Source organism: Bufo bufo, chromosome 4, assembly GCF_905171765.1.
Source record: "Bufo bufo chromosome 4, aBufBuf1.1, whole genome shotgun sequence".
NCBI classification, from domain to species: Eukaryota; Metazoa; Chordata; class Amphibia; order Anura; family Bufonidae; genus Bufo; species Bufo bufo.
Window position 1 is genome coordinate 48,110,975 of NC_053392.1, and position 27,955 is coordinate 48,138,929.

General features: G+C 43.9%; 1 protein-coding gene across 1 annotated transcript; it reads left to right on the plus strand.

Moving 5' to 3' along the window:
* Window positions 1-6,156: 6,156 nt before the first annotated feature.
* On the plus strand, window positions 6,157-8,402 carry LOC120998969 (interleukin-17A-like). The gene is made up of 3 exons (XM_040429846.1): window positions 6,157-6,183; window positions 7,227-7,423; window positions 8,165-8,402. Exons 1-3 carry the CDS (start codon window positions 6,157-6,159, stop codon window positions 8,400-8,402), a joined length of 462 nt encoding a protein of 153 aa, XP_040285780.1.
* Window positions 8,403-27,955: the final 19,553 nt, after the last annotated feature.

Consider the following 27,955-nt stretch of genomic DNA (forward strand, 5'->3'; position numbering starts at 1 on the left):
TGATCTACATTTTTTACGGATAGGTTGCAATTAATTTCAATGGGTCCACAAAAAATGCAGACAGCACACTGTGTGCTGTCCACATCCGTCTGTCCTTTCCGTAACCCTGCAAAAAAGATAGAACATGTCCTATTCTTGTCCATTTTGTGAACAAGAATAGACACTGTTACAATGGATCCACAACAAAGTGGATGCAACACGGACCTCACAAGGACGCCATCCGTACTTTTTGTGGAACTGCAAAATACATACGGTCATGTGAATGCACCCTAGCCGAGAATGATTCTGAGTCAGACCACCATTCATTCAACAAAATCAACCACTTAATCTTCTCCCTTTGCATCAGAATAAAGACATCATCTGTACATCTCTCATAGTATCTAAGGTTATTCAATTGGAAGTTATCAGTTACTATGTTGAGAGAAATGCCTCTTGATGAGGGTAACAAACATATCTAGGGATCAAATTTGTACCCATGGCGGTCCCTCTTATCTGATGATTAGTTCATTTTCAAAGTGTTAATAGTGAGAATAGATGTTAAAAGAATCTGGTTAAAAAAAACTCTACTCTTAATTGATGGGAAATGTTAAAGCATAGAGATATTAATCTAGAGTCAAGAACCGCAAATCTGGGTTCCAGTCTAAAGTTAGCAGTTCTCTGAGGAATTTAGAGGAATCTCTTATGAGCAAAGGTAATGTGGTCACAAAACGATCCACATCATTTGATAACAGTCACATCAACAAATTTTGATGTTTAGTTGTTGGACCTTATTGTTTTCCTTCTTATTTTGCTTTTAACTTTTGCCTTCTCCCCACTCTTTTCCCTCCAATATGCCATTTCTTTTTACTTTAGGCATCTTTGAGGGATAGTTTAAGCAGAAGACTTTGGGGACATGGAAAAAAATGGTAAGAGAGAAAAGAATGTCCATAAAAAATTCACGATATGATAGGAAGGTTTAGGGACCTGAAATGCCCTATGAATAGGTTAACCTATCTAGGGGTAAAATCTGTGTCCATGGCGGTCCCTTTTATCTAATGATTAGTTAATTTTCAAAGTGTTAGGAGCAAAGAATAAAGAAGCTTCTAGTAGATAACAATCATGTTTGCTAAAGAGTAGATAGCGATACCTTGATTGTTATATAGGCTCTTGTGTCGGGGTATTTGTGTCGCTATTTCAAGAGTTCCTGGATTAACGATCTGTTTACACAGGAAAATAATGGCCCGTAACAAGCGCTAATTATCAAAAAAGCAAGTTGATCGGCGTTTGTTTAAAAGTAGCTTTTACACTTGGATGAACATTCTTTATTCATAAGTTACCATCATTCATGCTGCCATTATCTTCTATTATTGTCGCCATCACATCCCCTGTTTACATGACACAAAGTGCTGCTGACAAATGATCAGTTTTATTGGCGCATAACAGATACGATCAGTCAGCAAATGAGCATACTAGGGCTTGTTTGAAGGCTTAGCACACCTATTTCTTTTTCCATTTGTCTGGTACCCTTTGAGTTATTCTTTCAAAGGCAACTCAGAAAATTCTGAGTAGTGTTGAATTTCAGGGAAAGTTCAATTTGGCACAAAACCGAATTTCCTCGTGCTTCGTCACAGTGAATCAAGTTTCGCCGAATGGCGTTAAAAAGCAACAAAAAAATCATACCTCATCCATTTGCTTGCGACGGGCCAGACGCCACCATCTTGATTGAAGATCTCGCATGAAATACCGTCACCACAGGCTGTGCGAGATTTATAACTGTCAGATGTCGCGATCAGCTATGAATTCTGCATCTGAGGGGTACAATGACAGAGGGCGGCGCAATCGCCTTCTAAGTAATCAAATCAAAGTAATTAGTCACAAAGAGATTTCTTTTGTAAAAATCTAATTTTTGAATACTTTGCTCATCTCTATTTCTGAGCTATGTTAGGTAGTATAGTATGTTCTAAAGTGATATCAGAAAGGTCACATTTACTTCATGTAATGCAAACACTGAGATCTCAATGGAGTTAACAATTAGATTTTTTTTCTTTTTAGGTGCATGTGCCCTGATGAGGGTATTTTTATCCCAGGTCAGGCTGTGTCTTTGTAGTTCTGGTTCAGGTTCTTGTTATTATCATTAAACTTGATCATTAAACTTGGAATTGTGGTTTGAGTACAGAAATGTAAGTCCACCTTGTTTTGGCAATATTGTGTCAGGCTGTGCGGGATTGTGTTTCGTTCTCAGATGGGTGTATTCTCGATGGCCCTGGGTAGTCCAAATTCTGGATAGTCCTGGTCTCCCTAAAGGGGTTATGCTATGATTAATGTAAAAAATGGTCATAGACATATAGGATAAGAATATAGTTCAAACTTAACGGGGTTGTCTCACTTCAGTTAGTGGCATTTATCATGTAGCGAAAGTTAATACAAGCCACGTACTAATGTATTGTTATTATCCATATTGCTTCCTTTGCTGGCTGGATTCATTTTTCTATTACATTTATACACTGCTCGTTTCCATGGTTACAGGCCACCCTGCAATCCATCAGTGGTGGTCGTGCTTGGACAATATAGGAAAAAGCACTAGCCTATGTGCGCTCCGATGGTCCCGGCCACCAGAGAGGCTGGCGCTTGTTCCTAAAGCGTGCAAGCACAACCACCACTGATGGATTGCAGGGTGGTCTGTAACCATGGAAACGAGCAGTGAATAATGGTGATGGAAAAACGAATCCAGCCAGCGAAGGAAGCAATATGGATAAAAACAATATATTAGTAAATGGCTTGTATTCACTTTCTCTACATGATAAATGCCACTTACTGAAGTGAGACAACTGCAGCGTCCCACTACGTGTGTGTGGGCACTGCTTAAAAGCACTTTTTATATTATTAAGAGTACTAGGTTGTCATGTATAACTTTGCATTTATGTATCTGCAAAATCCCTGTTAACAGGCCTATTAGGTGTAATTTATACATCCCACCACTAGATGGGGATATAGCTTAGGTCTTATATATATATACCTAGGTCAGGCCTAGTGAGTCAGATGAGTTGAGACCAGGGGAGATGAGGAGCAAGATAGCTAGGAAAAGTTTAGAAGAGAGCAGATCTGAGGTAATCAGATCAGAATTTGTGGGAAGAAAATGTAGAGTGAAGACTTCACAACACAGATTAGTGAGTGGAGCCAACTTCGCTAGGAGGTGATACTCAGATGTGAGGCTATAGACTTGCATCCCTGACTATAGACTTGCATCCCTGACCAGTAGGAGAAGAGTTTGCCTCCCTGGAAAAGAAACAAGCATTCCTAGGAATTTATCGGTGATAAGAGCCATATTTGAGGGCCACAGACACCTTTGCATGGTGGAGGTTTTATAGCTTCAGGCAGCCACACCAAACTTCTGAGAGACAGTTGAGTTTTCCTGTCTCAAAATATTCAGCTTGTAGGGACAGTCAAGGAATAGGATCCAACACTTCTAGAGGAACCAGGTACACCTAACCCACTGCTCCAAAACCAAGAAACCTGACAAAGCCTAAAACTGTGGATTTGCAGAATTAACTCTGAACCATCTAGAGACTGCATAATTGTACTGCTGCAACCAAAAGACATCCAAAGTAAAAGTTGTGAGTTGCATCTTACCACTGTCTACCTCATTATTACTACCTATGGTTGTACCACCATTAACGGTACTGGCGTCACGACAAAATCCATCAAGGGACTCAGCCGCAACAAGCACCCTAAGCACCCCTAACATCAAGGGCACCTCAACCACCATCTTGGCTGATGCTTCCTACCACAGAGCGTGCCCCGGAGGATTTCGTGCTGTCCACCTCAACACTGTGCTGCCAGCCCAGGGAGGCTTTTTGCTAACCGTGAGTAAACTGATGAACTGTGTGTTATATCATTTGGCCCCTCATCGGTCCATCGTGCACCTCACGTGTTGCCCCTGCGACTGGCTGGCTGCACAACCCCTTTATCCCTTTATCCTTTTTGTTTTGCGCTCCCTGCCTTACCAGAGCCATAACTTTTTTTTTTTTCTGTTCACATAGCCACATGAGGGCTTGATTTCTGCAGGACGAATTGTACTTTCCAACGCCACCATTTTATATTGCATATGATGTAGTGGGAAGCGGAAAAAAATCCAAATGGGGTGAAATTGCAAAAAAAAAAAAAGCAATTCCAGCACAGTTTTACAGGTTTTTTATTTACGACATTCCATGTACGATAAAACTGACTGGTTACTTTTATTCTACAGGTCAGTACGAATGAGGCGATACCTTTATGTGTATAGTTTTTTTTGCGTTTTGATAGTGATAAAAAAATTAAAATCAGTTTTATTTTTTTGTTGCCATATTTTGACCCCTATAACTTTTATGTAATTATGTGTACGGAGCTGTATGGAGGCTAATTTTTGGCTGGCGATCTGAATTTTTCATTGATACCATTCTGGGGTGTGTAAAAACGGTGAATCGGCCATTTGCACGCTTTTTTCCATTTTGCTGTTTGCCGTATGGGGAATATATTTTTATACTATGGACGTTTTCGCACATCGCGACACCCATGGTGTGTATTTTTTTTTTTTTTTTAGTTCATTTTTATTTTGGCAAAAGAGGGGTGACTTGAATTTTTATGTTTTTTTAATTTTTTAATTTTTAAAAACATTTTATTTATTTTTTTACACTTTTTTATAGTTCCCATAGGGAGATAATATGCAGCAGCCTCCTGTAATTCATAAAGACAGAGGCTGCTGCACACACGCCTCGGCTCCTCTGATTACCTCACGGGAGAGCCAGAGCATAACTGGAAGCGCGCGCTTTCGTTTTTTTCTTTAGCGCGCTCAGATGCCATGGTGAGGATTGACCACGGCATCTGAGGGGTTAAATGTCCGCAATCGGCATTACTGCCGGTTGCGGACATGAGCCGCAGGTGTCTGCTATAAGAAGCAGGGGGCCACCTGCGGCTATGGCGCCTGCAGCGCTCAGGAGCTGGCGCCATCTTTAAAGACCCGGCCAGCGCTGTACATGTATTATCCCCAGGACTATGACTGTGACGAGGGGACATCCTCTGCGTCTGGAGGAAAGAAGGTTTGTACACAAACATAGAAGAGGATTCTTTACGGTAAGAGCAGTGAGACTATGGAGCTCTCTGCCTGAGGAGGTGGTGATGGTGAGTACAATAAAGGAATTCAAGAGGGGCCTGGATGTATTTCTGGAGTGTAATAATATTACAGGCTATAGCTACTAGAGAGGGGTCGTTGATCCAGGGAGTTATTCTGATTGCCTGATTGGAGTCGGGAAGGAATTGTTTCCCCTAAAGTTGGGAAAATTGGTTTCTACTTCATAGGTTTTTTTTGCCTTCTTCTGGATCAACGTGCACGATAACAGGCCGAAGTGGATGGACAAATGTCTTTTTTCAGCTTTATAAACTATGTTACTATGTTAGAAGTCCCAGCTAGATCATCCACTGCAGAGAACCCCACGATATGGGGACTCCGCAGATCTTTTCATCCCGCAAACCTGTAAATGCAATGTTATCGATTTATTCCCATCCCAAATAGATGAGAATATCTGAGTATTATAACTTATATCACCTCTGGTCTCCAAAGTTTTTCAAATTGGGATGACGCTGGGATTTTCATAGAAGGTTCTGCAAAAAGTATGATGTGTGTGTGACCTGGTGCTTCAGGATTTTAGCAGCCGATTTACTGGTAACCTAATTATTTATTGCAATTAAATCTTTCAGCATATTTTCAAATCCGGGATTTTTGTCTTTTTTCTATATGTTGATAAAATGCAGAGAATGAATAGTCAAATGCTTGTAGTATCAGAAATGTGGATACAGAGAAGGACCCGATGTAAAGCGAGATAAAAATCAGAAGACTCATTAGAGAAAACCACGACCCAGTTCCACTGTGACGTAGAGTCTATTAATATGCAAATCTGTTACTGAATTCTTCACCCCGGACTCCCTGACGGGGCAACTATCAGCAGATTCCAGCTCAGGAAGCCTACCGCTCTCTATGATATCAGCTAAGACTTTCCTACTTGACAAGAACCTGAAACCACAGGCTGAACCAGATATCGAAGGCGTGCTCTCTATATAACGCCGGGGTCTAGACCTCAGCACATCACAGCATTCACCTGCTCAAGACTAGAAAGCAGCCAGAGATCAAACAACAGCAGAACCATGGACATCCTGACAGGAACCTGCAAGGTGAGAAGCGGACCCACCGCCAAAGAGAGCACTGACAATGAACTCTTCCTTTACTTTATTAGGATTTATTGTTTATTTTATGTTATATACTTTATTTTAAAGATATCATTTATTTTAACCTTTCATTATGATTGTGTTACGCATTATGATTTTTTTCCTATATTTTGTTTTTTTATTTTAGTTATTATGTATTATTTCCATTATGCACTGCTTAGATTTCTGATTTTTAGTACTTTATATAATTTCATTTTATCTATTATTCTATGCATCATTTTCATAATGTTATATTATTCTACATAATTTAGAATACATTTAGACAGTATTAGATTTTTTTTTCTTTTTAGCTTGTCAACAGAGAATTGTAATTTTTGTAACTAAATCTATCTATCCACCTATCCAATATCTATTTATCTATTATCTATCTATTATCTATTATCTATTATCTATCTATTATCTATCTATTATCTATCTATCTATCTATTATCTATCTATTATCTATCTATCTATTATCTATCTATCTATTATCTATCTATCTATCTATCTATCTATCTATTATCTATCTATTATCTATCTATCTATCTATCTATCTATCTATCTATCTATTATCTATCTATTATCTATCTATCTATCTATTATCTATCTATCATCTATTATCTATCATCTATTATCTATCTATTATCTATCTATCTATCTATTTATCTCATATCTATCTATCTATCTATCTATCTATCTATCTATCTATCTATCTATCTATTATCTATCTATTATCTATCTATCTATCTATCTATTTATCTCATATCTATCTATCTATCTATCTATCTATCTATCTATCTAGCCATCAATCAATCTAATATCTATCTAATATCTATTTATCTATCTCTTATCTTTCTGTCTGTATCTATGTATGTAAATTATTATTCTTTACGGTAATCTTTGTTATTTTCTCCATGTCTTGTGGTTGAGTTTTTTATGTTCCGCACACTGGCAGTAAATGGGATAAATATATTGTCTATATTGTCATCTAATCTTCTTCTCACATTCAGTTCACAGCGGTGCTGCTTCTTCTTGGAGTCACCACTTTGATGTCTGTCCAATGCCTGGATCTTCATCGTCATAAAGGATGTCCACCTGTCACTAAATTCCCATCTACGGTGAAAGTCAGCCTAAATATGAGTGGACAGGACTCGCTTCTCCTGAGTGGTGATGTGAGGAAGCGCTCCACCTCTCCATGGGAGTACAGGTAATGTACATTTGCCTATATAATCAAATATTGATTATTCATGAATGAAATCAGCAACCATGGATTAATATTGCACTAAGCAGGGGCGTGACTAGGATTCATACCGCCCCAGAGCAATTCCTGGAAGCCCCGCCCCTGCCTTGTTAATAGTAAACTAAACTGAAGTAATGCAAATAGTTGCAAACTTGCATATATAGGATAGAGTAATAGAAGGAAGTTGCACAGGTCCCATCATGCTCCAGGATTCATGGCAATGTGGATAATGTGAAGAAATTGACCATCATGCTTTGCACTGTACACCATGTTCTCATTTCCTATGTGATACTTTGTGGGGGAAGGGAGGTGACAACCGTCCTGAGCAAATGTTGGGTTTACTGCAATGGTTGACACTTTCAAGCCCTTCCAAGGGTGTAGTCCCTGTAAAAAAGTAGGAGGTGCTCGCTAGATAGGCGGAGCTATCAGGGTAGTGCCACAATGTGGGCATAGATATAATAATAGAAGGTGTGGTTCAGCAAAACGGGGTCTCTGGTGCCTCCTACCCCTTACAGCATGAGAGAGGGACAGGCCAAGATAGTGCCCTGGCATGTGTTGGCCCCATTCAGTGTGGTCTGGCCCCATCTCTCCAGGGGGCCCAATGAGCCGCATGGTACATTGGACTCTGACGTTAAGATTTTGTCCATAGGAGCTTTAGTCAAAGTTGAATCAATATCTCTATGTAATTATTTTTATTTTTGTCCACAGCTATGACAAAAACATTCACCGACAACCTATGGTTATTGCCGAGGCCAAGTGTGAACTTTCCGGATGCATAGACGCCGAGGGCAAAGTGGACAACAACTTAAATTCTGTCCCCATCAGACAAGAGATCCTGGTCCTTCACCGTGAGATGAAGGGGTGCGTCCCCGTCTTCACGCTGGAGAAAAAGATTGTGACCGTGGGCTGCACCTGCGTACGAGCCGTCATCCAAGAGCAGCAATAGAGAGGAGAGGATCCAGCTCCGGCATAAAGAGAAGTCCCCATACCAGGATGTTTATCTATTGTGTTTAATGGATGGAGCAAAATTTAGAAAAATGAAGAAGTCAAACAAAAGTAGCACTGGTAAAGTGCGGGTATTAGGTAGCAATGTACATTGCAAATTCTCAGTCAATATTTTTTAAATTTTTTGTATTTATATATTTATACTTTTATATGTAACAGGAGTTCGATGCAATGTATTTATTCTCAAATGCAATGAAATAATAAATGTAAGACGTAAAGAACAATTGGTGGCTATTGGTTTCTTAATGTTTATGTCGGGGGGATAGTAAACACAAAACCTACCCACTTAAAGCATAGCCCTACAGATGTAGCAGAGTTAACAATCACAGTCATAACGCGTTAACTAGATGTGAGAACTCACCAAATGTGACAGTAAACTCTGCTACGTCTGTACATGATTCACTTTGTTTACCAGGTCAAGGGTTAGAGGCAGCTGCTTAAGGCTCCTCCCAAGGCACACCAAAGAAAATATTGTAATAGCCCCCCCCCCCCATCACCAACTACCGTGTGACATTTATTTCTTTGGGCCATCTTAAAGGGGAGAAGTATTTGATTGATTAGGGTCCCATTTCTCCCAATGAATGGAATGACAGGAGTAACATGCGCTCTGCTGCTCCCTTCCTTCTCTATGGGACTCAGTGCTCAGCTTTTTCTGGAAACTGACTGGAGCGGCATACTCGACCTGTCGTTCTGTTCAGTCTGGAAATCGGGCCGCCTTTCTGGTGATCATTTGTTGAAACCGCACCAATCAGATACTTAGCACCTATCCTGTGGACAGGGGATAGGTTTGTATTGTGGGAAAATTCCTAGGGGTTGGCCCATCTCACATGTTGGTGCCATATCGCACCGATAGGTGCAGGTGCCACCTCTTATACCCGCACTTATCTGTAGAAGGAGGCCTCCAAAGCAACGGAGAGTGTACCACACATGCACTGAATGCTCCCTATTCACTTCTATAGGAGTTCCACAAGCGTGAAAACCTCAAGGCTCAGCTTTTTCTGGAAGTCCCATAGAAAGTGAATGGAGCGGCAGCTGATAAACTAAACCTGTTGTTTCATTCAATCTGGAAATGGGACCCCCATTCTCTTGATCAGTGGATGAACCCCACCAATCAGATACTTATCGCCACTAGGTGGGACCCACACCTATATGACATTGCTGGAATATCCCAGCGATATGCCACCAATGTGTGAGATGGGCCAACCCCACTTTGGGCCTCTGTTGCTACACTCCTGGGCACAACTTACTCTGCTTCCAATGGGGTAGGGACATCACCATACCCACCAAATTAATTGAAGAAAAATCATACCACTCATAACCTACATCTTTCTGATAATGATAATGGAATCCTGTCACTGGTCACTAATTTGGGCACAGTTTCACTAAGGACTCATATGGGCCATCTGTCATATTCATTGTGGACACTATGCAGCAAAATTCCCCTTTTAACAAACTCTGTGTCCAGACAATGAATGAAGCAGCTCTCTCTGTCTTCTTAAAGCAGGAACTCCCAGCACAATTTGAAGCACCCATCAACGGCTAGGTTACAAGAAACCAATTAGTTGCTGAGGACCAATCACCCTGTGATTGGAAAGGGGTTCAGTTACAGATCACAGAAAGTTTTCATTCTTCTAGACTTCACGTTTATCTGTTCCTATCTTGGTATTTAATGTTGTTGCTGTTTATATTGTGCGGTAAAGTGAACAGAAAAGTGTATGGTAAAGTCCTGGAAGGGGTGTATATCCCACCCAGCTTCCTCAACTGGGTGAGGTAAATAAAATCCAGAAGGTTAAAACGGTCTCAGCAATGTGTAGGTTGCTGAGACAGTTTTGTTAAGTTTATGGGCTGGATTTTATTGGACTGGGAGAAAGTAGGTTTGGTAGAGGGACCTCCCCAGTCCACCCCATTCCAGGACAGGTTGTCCCCTAGCCTGAGAGATCCCCAGCTGGGATCATCAAGGGGAAATAAAGCACAGTCCATGCAGACCGTCTGGGGAGAGGAATGCCTGGAGAAAGCCTGGGAAGATGGCTGCCCTGCTGGCTAGAGAAGCCGAATTCTCTGTGTGACCTGTGTTCAATAGGTGAGCTAGGATCTTCACTGTATTAGCCAGAGCCCAGACGGGCAGGTGTTTATCTTGGTTTGGTTTATGTTTTGTGGTGCTGGACCTTCACCTTACCCAGTGAATTATAACTGGGGTGCCTGTATTGCTGGAGTGTTATAAATAAAGCAACGTTTGGACTTTAACCCTGTGGTCTGCAAGAGAATCTGTCATTGAACCCCTTACAATTGCTCATTTTACAAGCGTTGTAATCACATTTTTGGTTAAGTATACTTTACAATGAGGTTGGGCATGTACAGATCTGCTGGACTTGTGCCCACTTTTAGAGGAAAAGATTAAACCTTCGGAAGTTAGTGTGTGAACTGTGGAGTATTAGAGAAAATGAATAATGGGTGGAGGGGGGCCTTGAAGGGGGGAGGGGGGTAGGATTATCCGTGCAGTACAGATGGAAGCTAGCATGCAGATATTGGAGGCTGACATGGGAGCATAATAGCATTTGTACCAGAGCCATGGACATACACATTCCTCAATATATATCTCATTGGGGAGGTCTAAATGGTCTCAGTTAGGGGGTTCTGTAGCCACCATCTAGTATATACAAAAAGGGATTTTAAAGCTCTTAAAGGGGATTTGATCTAAAATGTATACACCGAAACCCCTTTCAGGGGTTGTCCAGGATTTTACTAGTGATGACCTATCCTCAGATTGAGGGCATCACAATCTGCTCAGTGGGAATCTGACATGCCGCATTCCCGCTGACAAGCCATTCCGCAGTAGGTATACTGCTCTGTCCATTGTGTAGCAGTTACCAGCTCCAACCTCTACATGATGGATGGAGCTGCGTAGTTCCAGCATCAAATTACGGGGCTGAAGCTACTCTGAAACAGCTGCTCAATGGGGGTGCAGGATGTTAGAGCCCCTCCAATCAGATAGAGATAACTCATCCTGATTATAGGCCACCAGTAGAGTTGAGCGAACACCTGGATGTTCGGGTTCGAGAAGTTCGGCCGAACTTCCCGGAAATGTTCGGGTTCGGGATCCGAACCCGACCCGAACTTCGTCCCGAACCCGAACCCCATTTAAGTCAATGGGGACCCGAACTTTTCGGCACTAAAAAGGCTGTAAAACAGCCCAGGAAAGAGCTAGAGGGCTGCAAAAGGCAGCAACATGTAGGTAAATCCCCTGCAAACAAATGTGGATAGGGAAATGAATTAAAATTAAAATAAAATATATAAAATTAAACCAATATCAATTGGAGAGAGGTCCCATAGCAGAGAATCAGGCTTCACGTCACCCACCACTGGAACAGGCCACTGTCACATATTTAGGCCCAGGCACCCAGGCAGAGGAGAGAGGTCCCATAACAGAGATTCAGGCTTCATGTCAGCAGAGAATCAGTCTTCATGTCATAGCAGAGAATCAGGCTTCACGTCACCCACCACTGGAACAGGCCACTGTCACATATTTAGGCCCAGGCACCCAGGCAGAGGAGAGAGGTCCCATAACAGAGATTCAGGCTTCATGTCAGCAGAGAATCAGTCTTCATGTCATAGCAGAGAATCAGGCTTCACGTCACCCACCACTGGAACAGGCCACTGTCACATATTTAGGCCCAGGCACCCAGGCAGAGGAGAGAGGTCCCATAACAGAGATTCAGGCTTCATGTCAGCAGAGAATCAGTCTTCATGTCATAGCAGAGAATCAGGCTTCACGTCACTCACCACTGGAACAGGCCACTGTCACATATTTAGGCCCAGGCACCCAGGCAGAGGAGAGAGGTCCCATAACAGAGATTCAGTCTTCATGTCATAGCAGAGAATCAGGCTTCACGTCACTCGCCACTGGAACAGGCCACTGTCACACATTTAGGCCCCGGCACCCAGACAGAGGAGAGGTTCATTCAACTTTGGGTTGCCCCGCAATATAATGGTAAAATGAAAATAAAAATAGGATTGAATGAGGAAGTGCCCTGGAGTACAATAATATATTGTTAAGGGGAGGTAGTTAATATCTAATCTGCACAAGGGATGGACAGGTCCTGTGAGATCCATGCCTGGTTCATTTTTATGAACGTCAGCTTGTCCACATTGGCTGTAGACAGGCGGCTGCGTTTGTCTGTAATGACGCCCCGTGCCGTGCTGAATACACGTTCAGACAAAACGCTGGCCGCCGGGCAGGCCAGCACCTCCTAGGCATAAAAGGCTAGCTCTGGCCACGTGGACAATTTGGAGACCCAGAAGTTGAATGGGGCCGAACCATCAGTCAGTACGTGGAGGGGTGTGCACAGGCAGGGCCGTCTTTGCCGCAGGGCAAAAGGGGCAGCTGCCCCGGGCCCAGTTGCTCCTGGGGGCCCGACGCCCGACTCGCGACTCCGATATTCACTATGCAGCAGCGCAGCAGACACTCTTCAGAACAAGTTACAACTGCGCTGCGCTGCTTAGTTAGCAAGCACGTCGGCGCCCCGCCGTCACGTGGTAAAAGGGGTGTGTGATGTGACTCACCGCAGCCTGCTGAGTAGAGTGGCGCCACGGCGGAGCAGCCAGCAGCAGGGAATAAGTCTCTGCCTCCGGTCCGGAGCTAAAGGGATTGGGTGGTGAGTCACGGCCTCACGTGACCAGACCAGGCACCAGTGACTCACTCACCTTACCTACAGGCCAGACCAGACCTGCCACTGCCGCACCAGGAGGGGAGGACTCGGTAGGTAAAGGCTTTAAAGCAAAAAGCACGCATATATATCTACTTAATTCTACATTAGAAATTTAGACCGGTCAGGCTGATCACCAAATTAATAATTAACCACCCCAGATCCATTCATAAATTAGTGGGGGATTATAGAGACGGACGGCCCCAGGAGACATAAGGGGTTGGGTTCTGTCTGCTGCTGAACTGGCCTGGGGGCTGGGGCCACCACCGGCAACATTTACTAATCTTTGCTCAGGGGGGCCCTCATGGTGTCATTTTCACTAAGGAATATAGTTTAACCATTTATGTGAAAAAGAGAAAAAAAGAGGTCACTAAGTCAGCTCCAATCAGATATCTGCACATAGACCAAGACTCTGGGTCTATGTGCAGAGCAGATATCTGATTGGAGCTGACTTAGTGACCTCTTTTTTTCTCTTTTTCACATAAACGGTTAAACTATATTCCTTAGTAAAAATGACCATTCCACACCACACCATGAGGGCCCCCCTGAGCAAAGATTAGTAAATGTGGCCAGTGGTGGCCCCCAGGCCACAATTCAGCAGACAGACAGAGAGAATCCCTTATTTCTCTCGTCTGTCGTCTAATAATCGACCAGTAATTTAAATAACCCCATTAGTGGGGGATTATTATAGAGACGGGAGACATAAGGGGTTGGGTTCTCTCTGTCTGCTGAACTGTGGCCTGGGGCCACCACCGGCAACATTTACTAATCTTTGCTCAGGGGGGCCCTCATGGTGTGGTGTGGACTGGTCATTTTTACTAAGGAATATAGTTTAACCGTTTATGTGAAAAAGAGAAAAAAAGAAGTCAGCTCCAATCAGATATCTGCACATAGACCAAGACTCTTGGTCTATGTGCAGATATCTGATTGGAGCTGACATAGTGACTTCTTTTTTTCTCTTTTGCACATAAACGGTTAAACGTATATTCATGAGGGCCCCCCTGAGCAAAGGGTGACACCAGCCATAGCAACGCCACTGCCTCTATCTATAAGTCGCTGGAGTGCACGGCAGGCTCACTTTTCTGAAGGAAGTGGAACTGTGAACTGTCTGGACTCTGAACGGCTGTACAGTCAGTAGTGGCATGTGACACATGTGGCAATAATAATGTGTCTGCTGGCCTGCAGCCTGGTAAAGACCTGTGTCATGTCATGTGTGATGTGCATCCCAATTATGCCATACATACAAGTACAGATACTGGTCCTGTACTCCTGTGAGGCTGCAAGGCAGGGGTGTGGTGTGGACCACTCCTGATACTGCATGTGCTTAGGCCTCATGCACACGGCCGTTGTTTGGGTCCGCATCCGTTGCTCCGTTACGTGGCCCCGCCAAAAAAATAGAACATGTCCTATTCTTGTCAGTTTTGTGGACAAGAATAGGCATGTCTACAATGGGACGCCCGTTCCGTTACGCAAATTGCAGAAGGCACACGGGCGGCTTCCGTGTTTTGCGGGTTTGCGGACCGCAAAAAACGGCACAGTCGTGTGCATGAGGCCTTACAGTCCCTAAATAAATAATACTGCAGTAGTAGTTCACTACTCTACGAGGTGTGTGGATTTTTTTTTTGGTGTGTGTGTTGTGGTGGAGGGCGTGATTGCATGTTAGGGTGTGGGAAGGCGGGGCACACAGGTCTCGCATGGAGGCCCAGTCATTGGTGGTGAAGTGGTGCTGTTCCGCAGTGCGACTGACCCGTGCGTGCTGCAGCTGAAACTCCACTATGGCCTGCTGCTGCTCGCAGAGTCTGTCCAGCATGTGCAAGGTGGAGTTCCACCTGGTGGGCACGTCGCATATGAGGCGGTGAGCGGGAAGGCCGAAGTTACGCTGTAGCGCAGACAGGAGTGCAGCAGAAGGGTGTGAACGCCGGAAGCGCGAACAGATGGCCCGCACTTTATGCAGCAGCTCTGACATGTCGGGGTAGTTGCGAATGAACTTCTGCACCACCAAATTCAGCACATGTGCCAGGCAAGGGATGTGCGTCAAACCGGCTAGTCCCAGAGCTGCAACGAGATTTCGCCCATTATCGCACACCACCAGGCCGGGCTTGAGGGTCACCGGCAGCAACCACTTGTCGGTCTGTTGTTCTATACCCCGCCACAACTCCTGTGCGGTGTGGGGCCTGTCCCCCAAACATATGAGTTTCAGAACGGCCTGCTGACGTTTACCCCGGGCTGTGCTGAAGTTGGTGGTGAAGGTGTGTGGCTGACTGAATGAGCAGGTGGAAGAAGAGGAGGAGGAAGCCGAGTAGGAGGAGGAGGCTACAGGAGGCAAAGAATGTTGCCCTGCGATCCTTGGCGGCGTAAGGACGTGCGCCAAACAGCTCTCCGCCTGGGGCCCAGCCGCCACTACATTTACCCAGTGTGCAGTTAGGGAGATATAGCGTCCCTGGCCGTGCTTACTGGTCCACGTATCTGTGGTTAGGTGGACCTTGCCACAGATGGTGTTGCGCAGTGCACACTTGATTTTATCGGACACTTGGTTGTGCAGGGAAGGCACGGCTCTCTTGGAGAAGTAGTGCCGGCTGGGAACAACATACTGTGGGACAGCAAGCGACATGAGCTGTTTGAAGCTGTCTGTGTCCACCAGCCTGAATGACAGCATTTCATAGGCCAGTAGTTTAGAAATGCTGGCATTCAGGGCCAGGGATCGAGGGTGGCTAGGTGGGAATTTACGCTTTCTCTCAAATGTTTGTGAGATGGAGAGCTGAATGCTGCCGTGTGACATGGTTGAGATGAGGCTCTGAGGCTCAGACAGTTTCCCTGATATGCATGGGGGTGATGTGACAGACTGATGGGCTTGGTTTTCATGCGCCATCTGTGCGCTTTCTGCAGAAGACTGGGTGGGAGATAATGTGAACGTGCTGGATGCACTGTCGGCCACCCAATTGACTAATGCCTGTACCTGCTCAGGCCTTACCATCCTTAGAACGGCATTGGGCCCCACCAAATATCCCTGTAAATTCTGGCGGCTACTGGGACCTGAGGTAGTTGGTACACTAGGACGTGTGGCTGTGGCAGAACGGCCACGTCCTCTCCCAGCACCAGAGGGTCCACTAACACCACCACGACCATGTCCACGTCCGCGTCCCTTATTAGATGTTTTCCTCATTGTTCCCGTTCACCACAATTTTGAAAATGGCAAATTTGGGAATACTTTTTCAACCCAGAACAAAAACTTTGCTTTTACGGTCACTACAAATAATTTGACCAGCTAAAACAGTACAGATTTGGTTGAATATAAATGTGAGGCCTATTTTTTTCGCGCTGTGTGACAGACATACCTTTAATCACAGAATTAGACTTGTATCTGCACGGTAGCGTGTGTGTTAAGTTTTTCAGAATGACACTATCAGCACCTTCAATCTAAGATATCCTTTTTGGGATAGATTTAAAGTAGGCCTGATATAGCAGAAACTACTAATTTTGAGAATGGCAAATTTGGGAATAGTTTTTCAACCCAGAACAAAAACTGTGCTTTTACGGTCACTACAAATAATTTGACCAGCTAAAACAGTACTGATTTGGTTGAATAGAAATGTGAGGCCTATTTTTTACGCGCTGTGTGACAGATATACCTTTAATCACAGAATTAGACTTGTATCTGCACTGTAGCGTGTGTGTTAAGTTTTTCAGAATGACACTATTAGCACCTTCAATCTAAGATATCCTTTTTGGGATAGATTTAAAGTAGGCCTGATATAACAGAAACTACTAATTTTGAGAATGGCAAATTTGGGAATAGTTTTTCAACCCAGAACAAAAACTGTGCTTTTACGGTCACTAAATATAACTTGACCAGCTAAAACTGTACTGATTTGGAGGAATAGAAATGTCAGGCCTATTTTTTACACGCTGTGTGACAGATATACCTTTAATCACAGAATTAGACTTGTATCTGCACTGTAGCGTGTGTGTTAAGTTTTTCAGAATGACACTATTAGCACCTTGAATCTAAAATATCCTTTTTGGGATAGATTTAAAGTAGGCCTGATATAGCAGAAACTACTAATTTTGAGAATGGCAAATTTGGGAATAGTTTTTCAACCCAGAACAAAAACTGTGCTTTTACGGTCACTACAAATAACTTGACCAGCTAAAACAGTACTGATTTGGAGGAATATAAATGTCAGGTCTATTTTTTAGGCGCTAGGTGACAGGCTCAACTTGCCCCTGATGTAGTATATGGCCAAAAAATAACCACACTATTGATGGTTAAATGCACTTGGGTGACACAGGCTCAGCCTGCACCTAATGTAGTATATGGCCAAAAAATAACCACACTGTTGATGGTTAAATGCACTTGGGTGACACAGGCTCAGCCTGCACCTGATGTAGTATATGGCCAAAAAATAACCACACTGTTGATGGTTAAATGCACTTGGGTGACACAGGCTCAGCCTGCAGCTGATGTAGGATATAGCAAAAAATAACCACACTATTGATGGTTAAATGCACTTGGTGATAGCTTGTGCTGGTGCACCACAAGCCACAAAATGGCCGCCGATCACCCCAGAAAAAAGTGATATAAAAACGCTCTGGGCAGCCTAAAAAAAGTGAGCAATTCAATATCAGCACTTCAATGATCCACAGCTGGAGATCGATCACAGAATGAAGTCTTTTGGAGGAGTTAATCACTGCCTAATCTCGCCCTAACGTCGCAGCACCAACCTCTCCCTATGCTTGAATCAGCAGAGTGACGTGCAGTGCTACGTGACCCAAGCTTATATAGAGGCTGGGTCACATGCTGCACTGGCCAATCACAGCCATGCCAATAGTAGGCAAGGCTGTGATGGCCTCTTGGGGCAAGTAGTATGACGCTTGTTGATTGGCTGCTTTGCAGCCTTTCAAAAAGCGCCAAGAAAGCGCCGAACACCGAACCCGAACCCGGACTTTTACGAAAATGTTCGGGTTCGGGTCCGTGTCACGGACACCCCAAAATTCGGTACGAACCCGAACTATACAGTTCGGGTTCGCTCATCCCTAGCCACCAGGTGTAACATCGCTGAGGTGGTCGCACATGCTCAGTTCCATCCTTCAACTGCCAGTAGCCAGTTCTAGAGATGGCCTTGCGGTTCATTTCGCGGCGAACTTTGCTCGTTCGCGGTTTGCGGAAAGGGCGAACATATGGCGAGGTCCACCGGCGCCATATTCTTTTACATTGTGAAGAACTTTGACCCATGACACATCCATCAGGTGGTACAGGACAGCCAATTGAGACATTTCAGCACATGGACATACCGCCTACCTTATAAATAAACCTAATCTGGCCGCCATTTTACATTCAGTTATTTGCCAGTGTAGGGAGAGGTTGCTGTGTGGAGCAGGGACAGGCTGTTAGGGACACCAAACGCTAGATAATAGGGCCACAAAAGTCCTTTTAAGGACTAGTATAGGTGTTCTATCGATAGGTGTGATACACAGAGGGGTGTGATATACTTATAATATACTTTCTAACATAGAAAGTATATTATAGTGCATTTGTATTGTGCAGCAGTTGTGTGCGGTTCTGCTGCGATACCGCAGCTATATAGAGGGACAAACGCTATTGGAACAAATAATTTCTACTGGTGTGATATACCAGTTGCCCCCCAAAAAAACTAATTGAAGCAGGGGTGTTATATACCAATATACTTTCTATATAGTGCTGTTGGGTAGTGCAGCATTGGTTTGCAGTTTTGTTAATATACCAGTTGCCCCTCCAAAAAAGTGGGGAAAAAAAAGTGGGCTACAGTAAAATTGTTATTCAGTGACCACATAATGTACCTCCAGCCACATAATCACAATTTCTTTTATGTCAGGTGAATGCCTAATTTTTAAGCCCGTACTACTGTGGCCTAAAATAAAAATTTTCTAGGCTCCAATAGGGCACGTTTCAGAGAATTTCCCTTTAAGACGCATAAAAATGGCCCCTGATTAAAATACTGAATACTGAATTTTTGCCATTGATCCCTCTTTGGTATGTCACTGTCCATGTTGTTGGACTATTTGTGCACTTCTACTAAGTATTTGGCGGCTGCAAATATGAGCTGAAGATTTTTCAGGTTCGCCTGACATTAAAGTGAATGGGGTTTTATGGGAGTTCAGTATTGATCATAATGCCAGTGACACCATATTCGTAGAACCTCTGGAAATCTCATTTTAATTGACAGCTATTGAATGGCTATCCATGCAGTATGTAGTCAGCTTGGGTCCACCAGTTTGGCCTCATCGAGGACTATCCTGTGCAGGGATCCCCCAATTTGACGTAAATATGCCTTAACACATATATGGACAGAGGTTTGTCTTCAAGACAACCCATTTAATAAAGTACGACTCTCAGTGTCCTCATTTATGGGTTGGAATGAAGAGCAACTCTGGAGGACCCGGCATGTCCATTCATTACATGGTCAGCCCACTGATTTCAATGAGGACTATATAATTCTTCATTTCCACTGTGGGGGTGCTGTAGGGGAATTAAACAGTTGCAGATTAAAGCCATAGCTGTGGATCCCAGCGGCAGGACACTCGGTGATTAGCTTATGATTGTGGGGATTGTCTGAAGTGGAGAACCCCTATCACCCCTTGTTTATTACACAGATTGATGACATGCGGTCCTCCACGTTCGTATGGTATATGTCTCAGAAACCTAGGCTAAGCTTACAGTTACTCAACCTAGATTTTATACTTAGTAAAACCAAACTCTGACCCCATTCTGCTGTACACAATACAGTCTGACAGTTATAGCCACATCTACAGCCTGAAGTCAAGCAAAACTTTACAGGTGGGAAGTCAGCAGCTCCGCTGTACAGAAATGTCACCCAATCCCAACATATGACTGCAGTCCCTTTTATGCTACAGGGAGTTCAACATGAATCTTTCAAGATTTTACAAGAGGCTAGTAAATATATTTTTGCCACCTGCTTTACCATACAGTAGAAATTGACATAGGCTTAGGATAGAATATCAATGTTTTATCAATGATGGAACCTCCACTAGAACCTCTGATGATGAACGCCATGCTGCAGAAATAGCATCGGCACTTGGTGGTAGACATGTGTTCTGTCTTCATACACGTTCACACAGTGTGCAGTCTGACATTCAGCATAAACCATTCCTGTCTTCCAAATTAGAGGACTGTTATTTGTAGTCTAACTTGTTTATTGGTCAACAGGTCGTACATATGTGATTAATTGATTATATACGATTGATTGATTGATTGATTGGTAAAACAGGATTGTTTGGTAAAACTACAAAAATACAAATAACATGTATAAGTATTCAGCATGTATAGCATTTACTTTAACATTTGCATTGACAGTGAAAGCACATGGTAAAATGGCTGCCTATACATAGGATTACATGTCTAGCTAACAGTAGTGACAACTCCCTGAGTAACAATTACAACTAACTGAACAGCTCTGCATAACATGATGTCCCTGAAACAAAGGAGTTTGAGAAGAAGATATGCATAGGACAGCTCTGTACTGTGTCCTGGAGACTGGAGACTTCTCTTTCCCAGAATGCTTTGCACTACCATAATGCAGTGCACCACCCACAATGCAGTAGTATTCGTAACAGTAAAAACAAGGTGTAATACAACTTAACACCGCTAGATGGTGCTATAACCACACTAAACACTTCAGAAATACCAAGACTGAGGCAGACATGATCTGTAATGATTCTCTAACCCAGCTGGGCAGAACAACACGTATCCAACATTTTCTTACTGCAAATTTCCTCACAATGCAAGTTAAGGACAATATTACAAAATACAATCCGCAGGAGAAGTTCTGGGTGATCTCCTATAGACACATACAGCATAAGCATCTCCCGACAAAGTATTTTCAAATCGTGTTTTTTATTGAAGGCTGGTCATCTCCCACCATACCTCTTGGGACATGTGAAGTCAAGAAGGAAGGTATGGTGCTTGTCACAGGGCGCTGGCTTCTCGCTCCTTCCCTTCAGGGCCGCCGGCGCCCTGCGATAACTTTGGAGCGAGGACATGCGCTGCGTCCTCGTCTCCAAGGCAACGGTGGGCGTTGCCTGCTCCATGGTACCGCCTTGATCTCCTGGTTTTGACCTTGCTAGTTCAACCTCTCTTTGTTTGTCTGTTGTTTGTTACTCCGCACTTACGCAGGTTAGGGATCGCCGCCCAGTTGCACTCCGTTGCCTAGGACGGGTAAGTGCAAGTAGGCAGGGACAGAGGAGTGGGTGGAGTCAGTTTGCACCTTCCCATCCCCTTCTCGTGACAGAATCACAGGCCATAAACCTGGCTCAGATTGTCCAGGAATTAGGGGAGAGATTTCAAGCTCAGGAAACTTTTAGAAACCTCTCTGTTTCTTTGTCATCCGCACTACAGGCGGAACCTCATGTTAAGCTTGTTGATCGGTTCTCGGGGGATCGCAATTGTTTTATGGCTTTTAGGGAGAGCTGCAAACTGTATTTCCGTTTGCGCCCTCACTCTTCTGGTTCTGCTCAACAAAAAGTGGGAATTATAATGTCCTTATTACAAGGCGACCCCCAGGACTGGGCATTTTCGTTACCCCCCGACTCTCAGAGTCTCAGATCTGTCGACTGTTTTTTTTAAGCCCTCTGGATTTTGTATGATGAACCTGACAGAGCAACTGTAGTGGAAAGTCAGTTAAAATCTCTTGAGCAGGGTGACCGACCAGTAGAAGACTCCTGTACTCAATTTTGTAAATGGTGCGTTCTCCATCGTAGGAATATACCTGCTCTTAAAAGGCAGTTTAGGTCTGGCCTATCTGAGACTCTCAAAGACATGCTTGTATGTTATCCCTCTCCTGAGACTTGGGAGCAAACCATGACACTTGCTTTGAGACTGGACAGACGCATTAGGGAGAGACAATGGGAGCATTTGCTTTTTCCACAGGTTATGTCCAAACCAGAGACCAGTCCTATGGGGATCAAGTCCAAGCCTTGTAAAGATGAACCTATGCAGCTCGGTTTGACCAGAAGAGATCAACGTCGTTGCCGTGGTACATGTTTTTAGTGTGGCGACTCCGATCATTGGATCCGGCAATGTCCCAAGGTCCCTCCTTCTGGAAGATCACCCAAACCTGAGGGATCTAAAGATAAGGTACTCCCAGAGGTGATAAAGCAAAAATTATTGGTACCTTTTACTATTTGATTTGGTTTGAACAAGGGGTCAGGTAGTGCCTTTGTTGATTCTGGGTCGGCCTCTAACTTTATTGATCTTAAGTTTACTCTTCAGGTAGGGATATCTATGTTAGCCCTTCCCAATCCTATTTACATTGTAGCCATTGACTCTACCCCCTTGCTGGGGGGCACTGTTAAGTATTGTACACCTGAAATAACCCTGATGGTAGGGGTCACCCACACTGAGAATTGCTCCTTGTTGATCTTAGAAAATTTGCCCACTGAAATTGTTTTAGGTATGCCTTGGCTCCAATTACACAAACCTGTCATTAATTGGACCAGAGGTCAGGTGGAAAAACGGGCTCCCAAATGTAATTATTGTTTACCCATTATACAGGCGGGTATCTCTGCTGAATCAAAAACGTTACCTTCATATATTAAGGAATTTGCCGATGTGTTCTCCTGATCTGACCCGGGGAATCTGCCCCCCCCCATAGATCTTATGACTGTGCTATTGATTTAGTGACGGGTTTCAAGTTCCCTAAGGGTTGGATATATAATTTATTTGGGCCAGAGCGCAATTCTATGAGGGAGTATATTAAGGAGAGTCTAAGTAAAGGACACATCAGACCATCTGTGTCTCCTATGGGGGCAGGGTTCTTTTTGTAAAAAAAAAAAAAGGATGGAGACCTCAGACCATGTATTGATTATCGTGACTTGAACAAAATCACCATTAAAAATCAATACTCTCTCCCATTGATCCCCGATCTGTTCAATCAGGTTCTGGGGGCATCATGGTTCTCCAGATTTGATTTGAAAGGGGCATATAACTTGATTCGTATCAAAGAAGGGGACAAATGGAAGACTGCTTTTAATACTCCGGAGGGGCACTTTGAATACACTGTCATGCCTTTAATGCTCCTGCAGTTTTTCTAAATTTTATGAATGACATATTCAGAGAATTTATCGGTAAATTTGTGATTGTATATCTTGATGATATTTAGATTTTTTTTCCCCGACTTGGCATTCTCATGTTATTCATGTCAAACAAGTGCTTGAAATTCTAAGAAAAAAAATCAATTATCTGTAAAATTTGAAAAATGTTGTTTTTGGGGTACAAGAAATCTTATATCTAGGTTATATCCTTACTCCACACTCGTTTAAGATGGATCCTGGTAAGGTACAGGCTATTCAAGACTGGGTGAGGCCTTCTTTCCTTAAAACATTACAGCGCTTCCTTGGGTTCTCTAATTATTATCGTAAATTTATTTAAAAAAAATCTGTAATTGCCAGACCCTTAACCGATTTAACCAAGAAGGGGGCGGATCTTGTTAACTGGCCTGTAGAGGCCATAGAAGCCTTCAAAACTCTTAAGAAATCTTTTGGGAACGCCCCAGTCTTGATTCAGCCTGATCAAGAGAAACCTTTTGTGGTGGAGGTCGATGCTTCTGAGGATGGGGTGGGGGTGATTCTTTCTCAGGGACCCTCTAACCTCACTAATCTAAGACATTGTGCTTTTTTTTCACGAAAATTCTCTCCTAACGAGAGGAATTATGATATTGGCAATCGTGAATTGTTAAATGGGCATTTGAGGAGTGGAGACATTTTTTGGAGGGGAACAAAAAATTACTTTTACTGATCATAAAAATGTATTATTTCTCGAATCCGCGAAACGCCTGAATCCTCGTCAGGCCAGATGGGCATTGTTCTTCACACGTTTTAACTTCTCAATTACTTTCAGGCCAGGAAGTAAGAATGTGAAAGCTGATGCTTTGTCTCAAAGCTTTTGTGCATTTCAACCTCCTGACACTCCTCCTGAACCTATCTTGCCGGCTAACATCATTGTGGCATCTTTATCCGCGGATCTTGCTTCTGACATTGAGGCAGCACAACACCTAGCTCCAGAGCAGACACCCACAGATAAGTTGTTTGTTCCTGGTCATTTCCGCCTCCAGCTGCTGGTTGAGTGCCATGATTCTGTTTTATGTGGTCATCTTGGTATTGTGGCCACCAGGGAACTGGTGTCCAGGTCTTATTGGTGGCCCACGTTATCTTGGGATGTCAGTTCTTTTGTATCCACTTGCGAGGTATGTGCCAGATCCAAGACTCCTAGAACACGCCCTGCTGGTGAATTACGACCATTACCTATTCCTAGTAAACCCTGGTCACATATTTCTATGGATTTCATTACTGACTTGTCACCCTCTGAGGGGAAATCTGTGGTTTGAGTAGTGGTCGATAGATTTAGTAAGATGGTAAATTTTGTTCCTCTGGCCAAGCTCCCAAATGCCAAGACTCTGGCTTCTGTTTTTGTTGAGTAAGTGGTACGATTGCATGGAGTTCCGGAGAACATTGTATCTGACAGAGGTGTTCAGTTTGTTTCAAGTTTTGGAGAGCCTTTTGTCAGAGGTGTGAGATATCGTTGCCCTTTTCATCAGCTTTTCATCCCGACACTAATGGACAGACTGAACGATTGTAAAATCTTTTAATCAGCATTTATGGGTGAAATATCTTCCTTTGGCAGAGTTCGCCATCAATAACCGTGTGAACTCTTCCACTGGAGTCTCGCAGTTCTGTAATTTTGGTTTCCATCCTCGATTTAATTCTTGTTCTTCTATTTCCTCACCTTACCCTGAAGCTGATAGTGTAACTTCAGAACTGTGCACAGTTTGGGCTCGGGTTTAATCGAACCTGGAAAAAGCTCAGGAGGTTCAGAAAATTAAAGCTAATAGGAAACGTTCCAAAGGGGTTGATTCATTGGAAGGGTTATGGACCAGAGGAAAGGTCCTGGGTGCCAGTGAATAAGATTCATACTTCTAGGCTGAATAAAAAATTTCATCTTGCTCATCCAGAAAAACCTTCTCCAGCTACTTTGGGTCCAGTGTCCCCTCGTAGAAGGGGGGCGTACTGTCACAGGGCGCTGGCTTCGCGCTCATTCCCTTTGGGGCCGCCGGCGCCCTGCGATAACTTTGGAGCGAGGACGTGCGCTGTGTCCTCGTATCCAAGGCAACGGTGGGCGGGGAGGACCCAGTCGCGCACACATCCTTAGCGTGACCGGCGTCCTCCGCTCCCGTAAGTTCGACGAGAAGTCTGAGCGCCGAACTGGACACTCGGCGCTCAGCAGTGTGCAGGGGGAGGAGTCATGTGATGCTGGCCACGTCACATGACTCCTTCATTCCCTATTTAACAGGCAGCCTGCTGGCCACTGGTTGCCTGTGATTAAGGTCCTATTCCTTGTGAATATTCGGTTGGCGTCTTTGTATTTTGTCTTTACCTGACTACGCCTCTTGCTAGATCATTTTGTACTTTTGCTTCTCCTGGTATTTGACTTCTGCTTGACCTTTTGACTTGTCCTTGCCTGCTCACTGGTACCGCCTTGATCTCCTGGTTTTGACCTTTCTAATTCAACCTCTCTTTGTGTGTTTGTTTGTCACTCCGCACTTACGCAGGTTAGGGATAGCCGCCCAGTTGCGCTCTGTTGCCTAGGATGAGTAAGTGCAAGTAGGCAGGGTCAGAGGAGTGGGTGGAGTCAGTTTGCACCTTCCCTATCCCCTTCTTGTGACAGTGCTATAACCACACTAAACACTTCAGAAATACCAAACCTGAGGCAGATGTGATCTGTAATGATACTCTAACCCATCTGGGCAGAACAGACAGACGCCACTACTAGACCCTTCATTCTAAGCAACCTATTTTGGTCAATGATGGGATCAAGCTTTATCAAAGCGCTAGTCTTGGAGACTGTTTGACCTTTGCTGTGGTAGTCTATTTCCTTTTCATGACATTAACGTTGTATGGAGCGAATTATTATGTTCTTGGACCTTTCCAGATTAGGAACGGTAAAGGCATGTTTGCAGTGATGCCAATCTTTGCAGGGCTTCTGGTTCACAGGTAATGTCAACTTGTAAGACTGAGCTATATGAACTATACAGGATACAGCATAAACAGCATAAACTAGGTGGAGAACCTGTCAAAATGATGGGATTTGCATTGGTGGTCCGAAGTCACTGTACGTAGAACAGATACTTCAGGTCGGATTTCTTCATCGGCATCTGGGTCTACCAATTCAAATGCGTCGGATCCGATACTGCAAGACTTTGAACGGTACAGGAATACAGGACCCGTAAACCATGTTGTGTCCTTAAGGTGGCTTGGTGCGAAGGATCTAGTCGCGTGGTCCGCAGGATTTTGCTGTGTAGGCACATAGTGCTACTTTTTAGGACAAGTGGATCTCCTGATCCTTAGCACCCAATTGCTTACATAGATGTAGAAGCGTCTGGTTTCGTTGCAAATATATCCTAGGAATACCTTGCTGTCCGTGTAAAACTCGACTTTTTCGATTTCCAGATTCATTCCAGATGTTATAGCTTCAGCCAACTCCACTGCAAGCACAGCAGCGCAGAGTTCCAGTCTGGGAATTGTGTGTTAGCGGAGTGGTGCCAGTTTGGTCCGGCTTATGACAAATCCTATATGGCATTGTTCTTTGACGTCTATGGTCTTTAGATATGCTATGGCTGCAATCGCCTTGACTGAAGCATCACAGAAGATATATAGTCTTTGCATCTTGACTTCAGTTGATGGCATGGAAGCATAGGGTCGTGCCACGTGAAGACTGGTCAAAGCTTCGAGAGACTTCTTCCAACCTGTCCACAGGTCCTTTTTCTCCGTGGGAAGCGGATCCCAAACAGATGTCATTGTGGTGAAGTCTCTTAACATAATTTTACCCTGGATGGTAACAGGCGCTACGAATCCCAGAGTATCATATAATCTGTTTATGGTGGACAGGACTCCTCTGCGTGTGAAGGGCTTTTCTTCCTTGCTGATTTGGAAGGTGAATATGTCTGCCTTTAAATCCCAGAGCAAACCGAGGCTCCGCTGCATGGGAAGGGATTCGGTGCTAAGATCCAAGTTCTTTAGATCATTTGAATGGTCTTGGGGTGAGAAGGCCTCCATTAACTCAAGGCTGTTGGAGGCGATTTTGTGCAACCTCAAAGTAGACAAAGCGAGCATCTCTTGAGCCCTTTTCAGGACACTGATTGCTGTCTCGTTCGTAGGTGTGGATTTCAAGCAGTCGTCTACGTAGAAATCTTTTTCCACAAAGGATCTGACATCTGATCCATACTTTGCTTCACCCACTCGGGCTGAATGTCTGAGACCATAGATAGCGACTGCAGGGGAAAGACTGTTTCCAAAGATGTGCACTCTCATTCGGTACTCTACAATGTCTTCATTGGGGTCGTTGTTGCGCTACTAGAAGAACCTCAAGTAGTTTCTATGTTTTTCCTTGACGCGGAAGAAGTGGATCATCTGTTGTATGTTGGCCATAAATGCTACGGAATCTCTGCGGAAGCGAAGAAGTACCTCTAGAAGTCTGTTGTTGAGGTTTGGACCAGACAGTAAGACATTGTTTAGCGAGACGCCTTCGCACCTGGTGCTCGAGTCGAATACTACTCATATCTGCCCTGGTTTTTTAGGATGATACACGCTGAATATGGGTAGGTACTAACACTCCTCAGAGTCTTGGAGCGCGGGTGCCATTTCTGCGTGGTTATTCTTGAATATTCTTTCCATGAAGGTAAAGAAATGTTCTTTCGTCTCCGGTGTCCTCTGAAGTTTGTGCTTGATGGAGATGAATCCAAGA

Excerpts from the sequence above, each read along its gene's own strand:
- LOC120998969 (XM_040429846.1), top strand. The coding sequence starts at position 6,157 with ATGGACATCCTGACAGGAACCTGCAAG. Across the intron at positions 6,184-7,226 it reads TCCTGACAGGAACCTGCAAG|TTCACAGCGGTGCTGCTTCT; the intron begins GTGAGAAGCGGA and ends TCTCACATTCAG. Across the intron at positions 7,424-8,164 it reads ACCTCTCCATGGGAGTACAG|CTATGACAAAAACATTCACC; the intron begins GTAATGTACATT and ends TTTTGTCCACAG.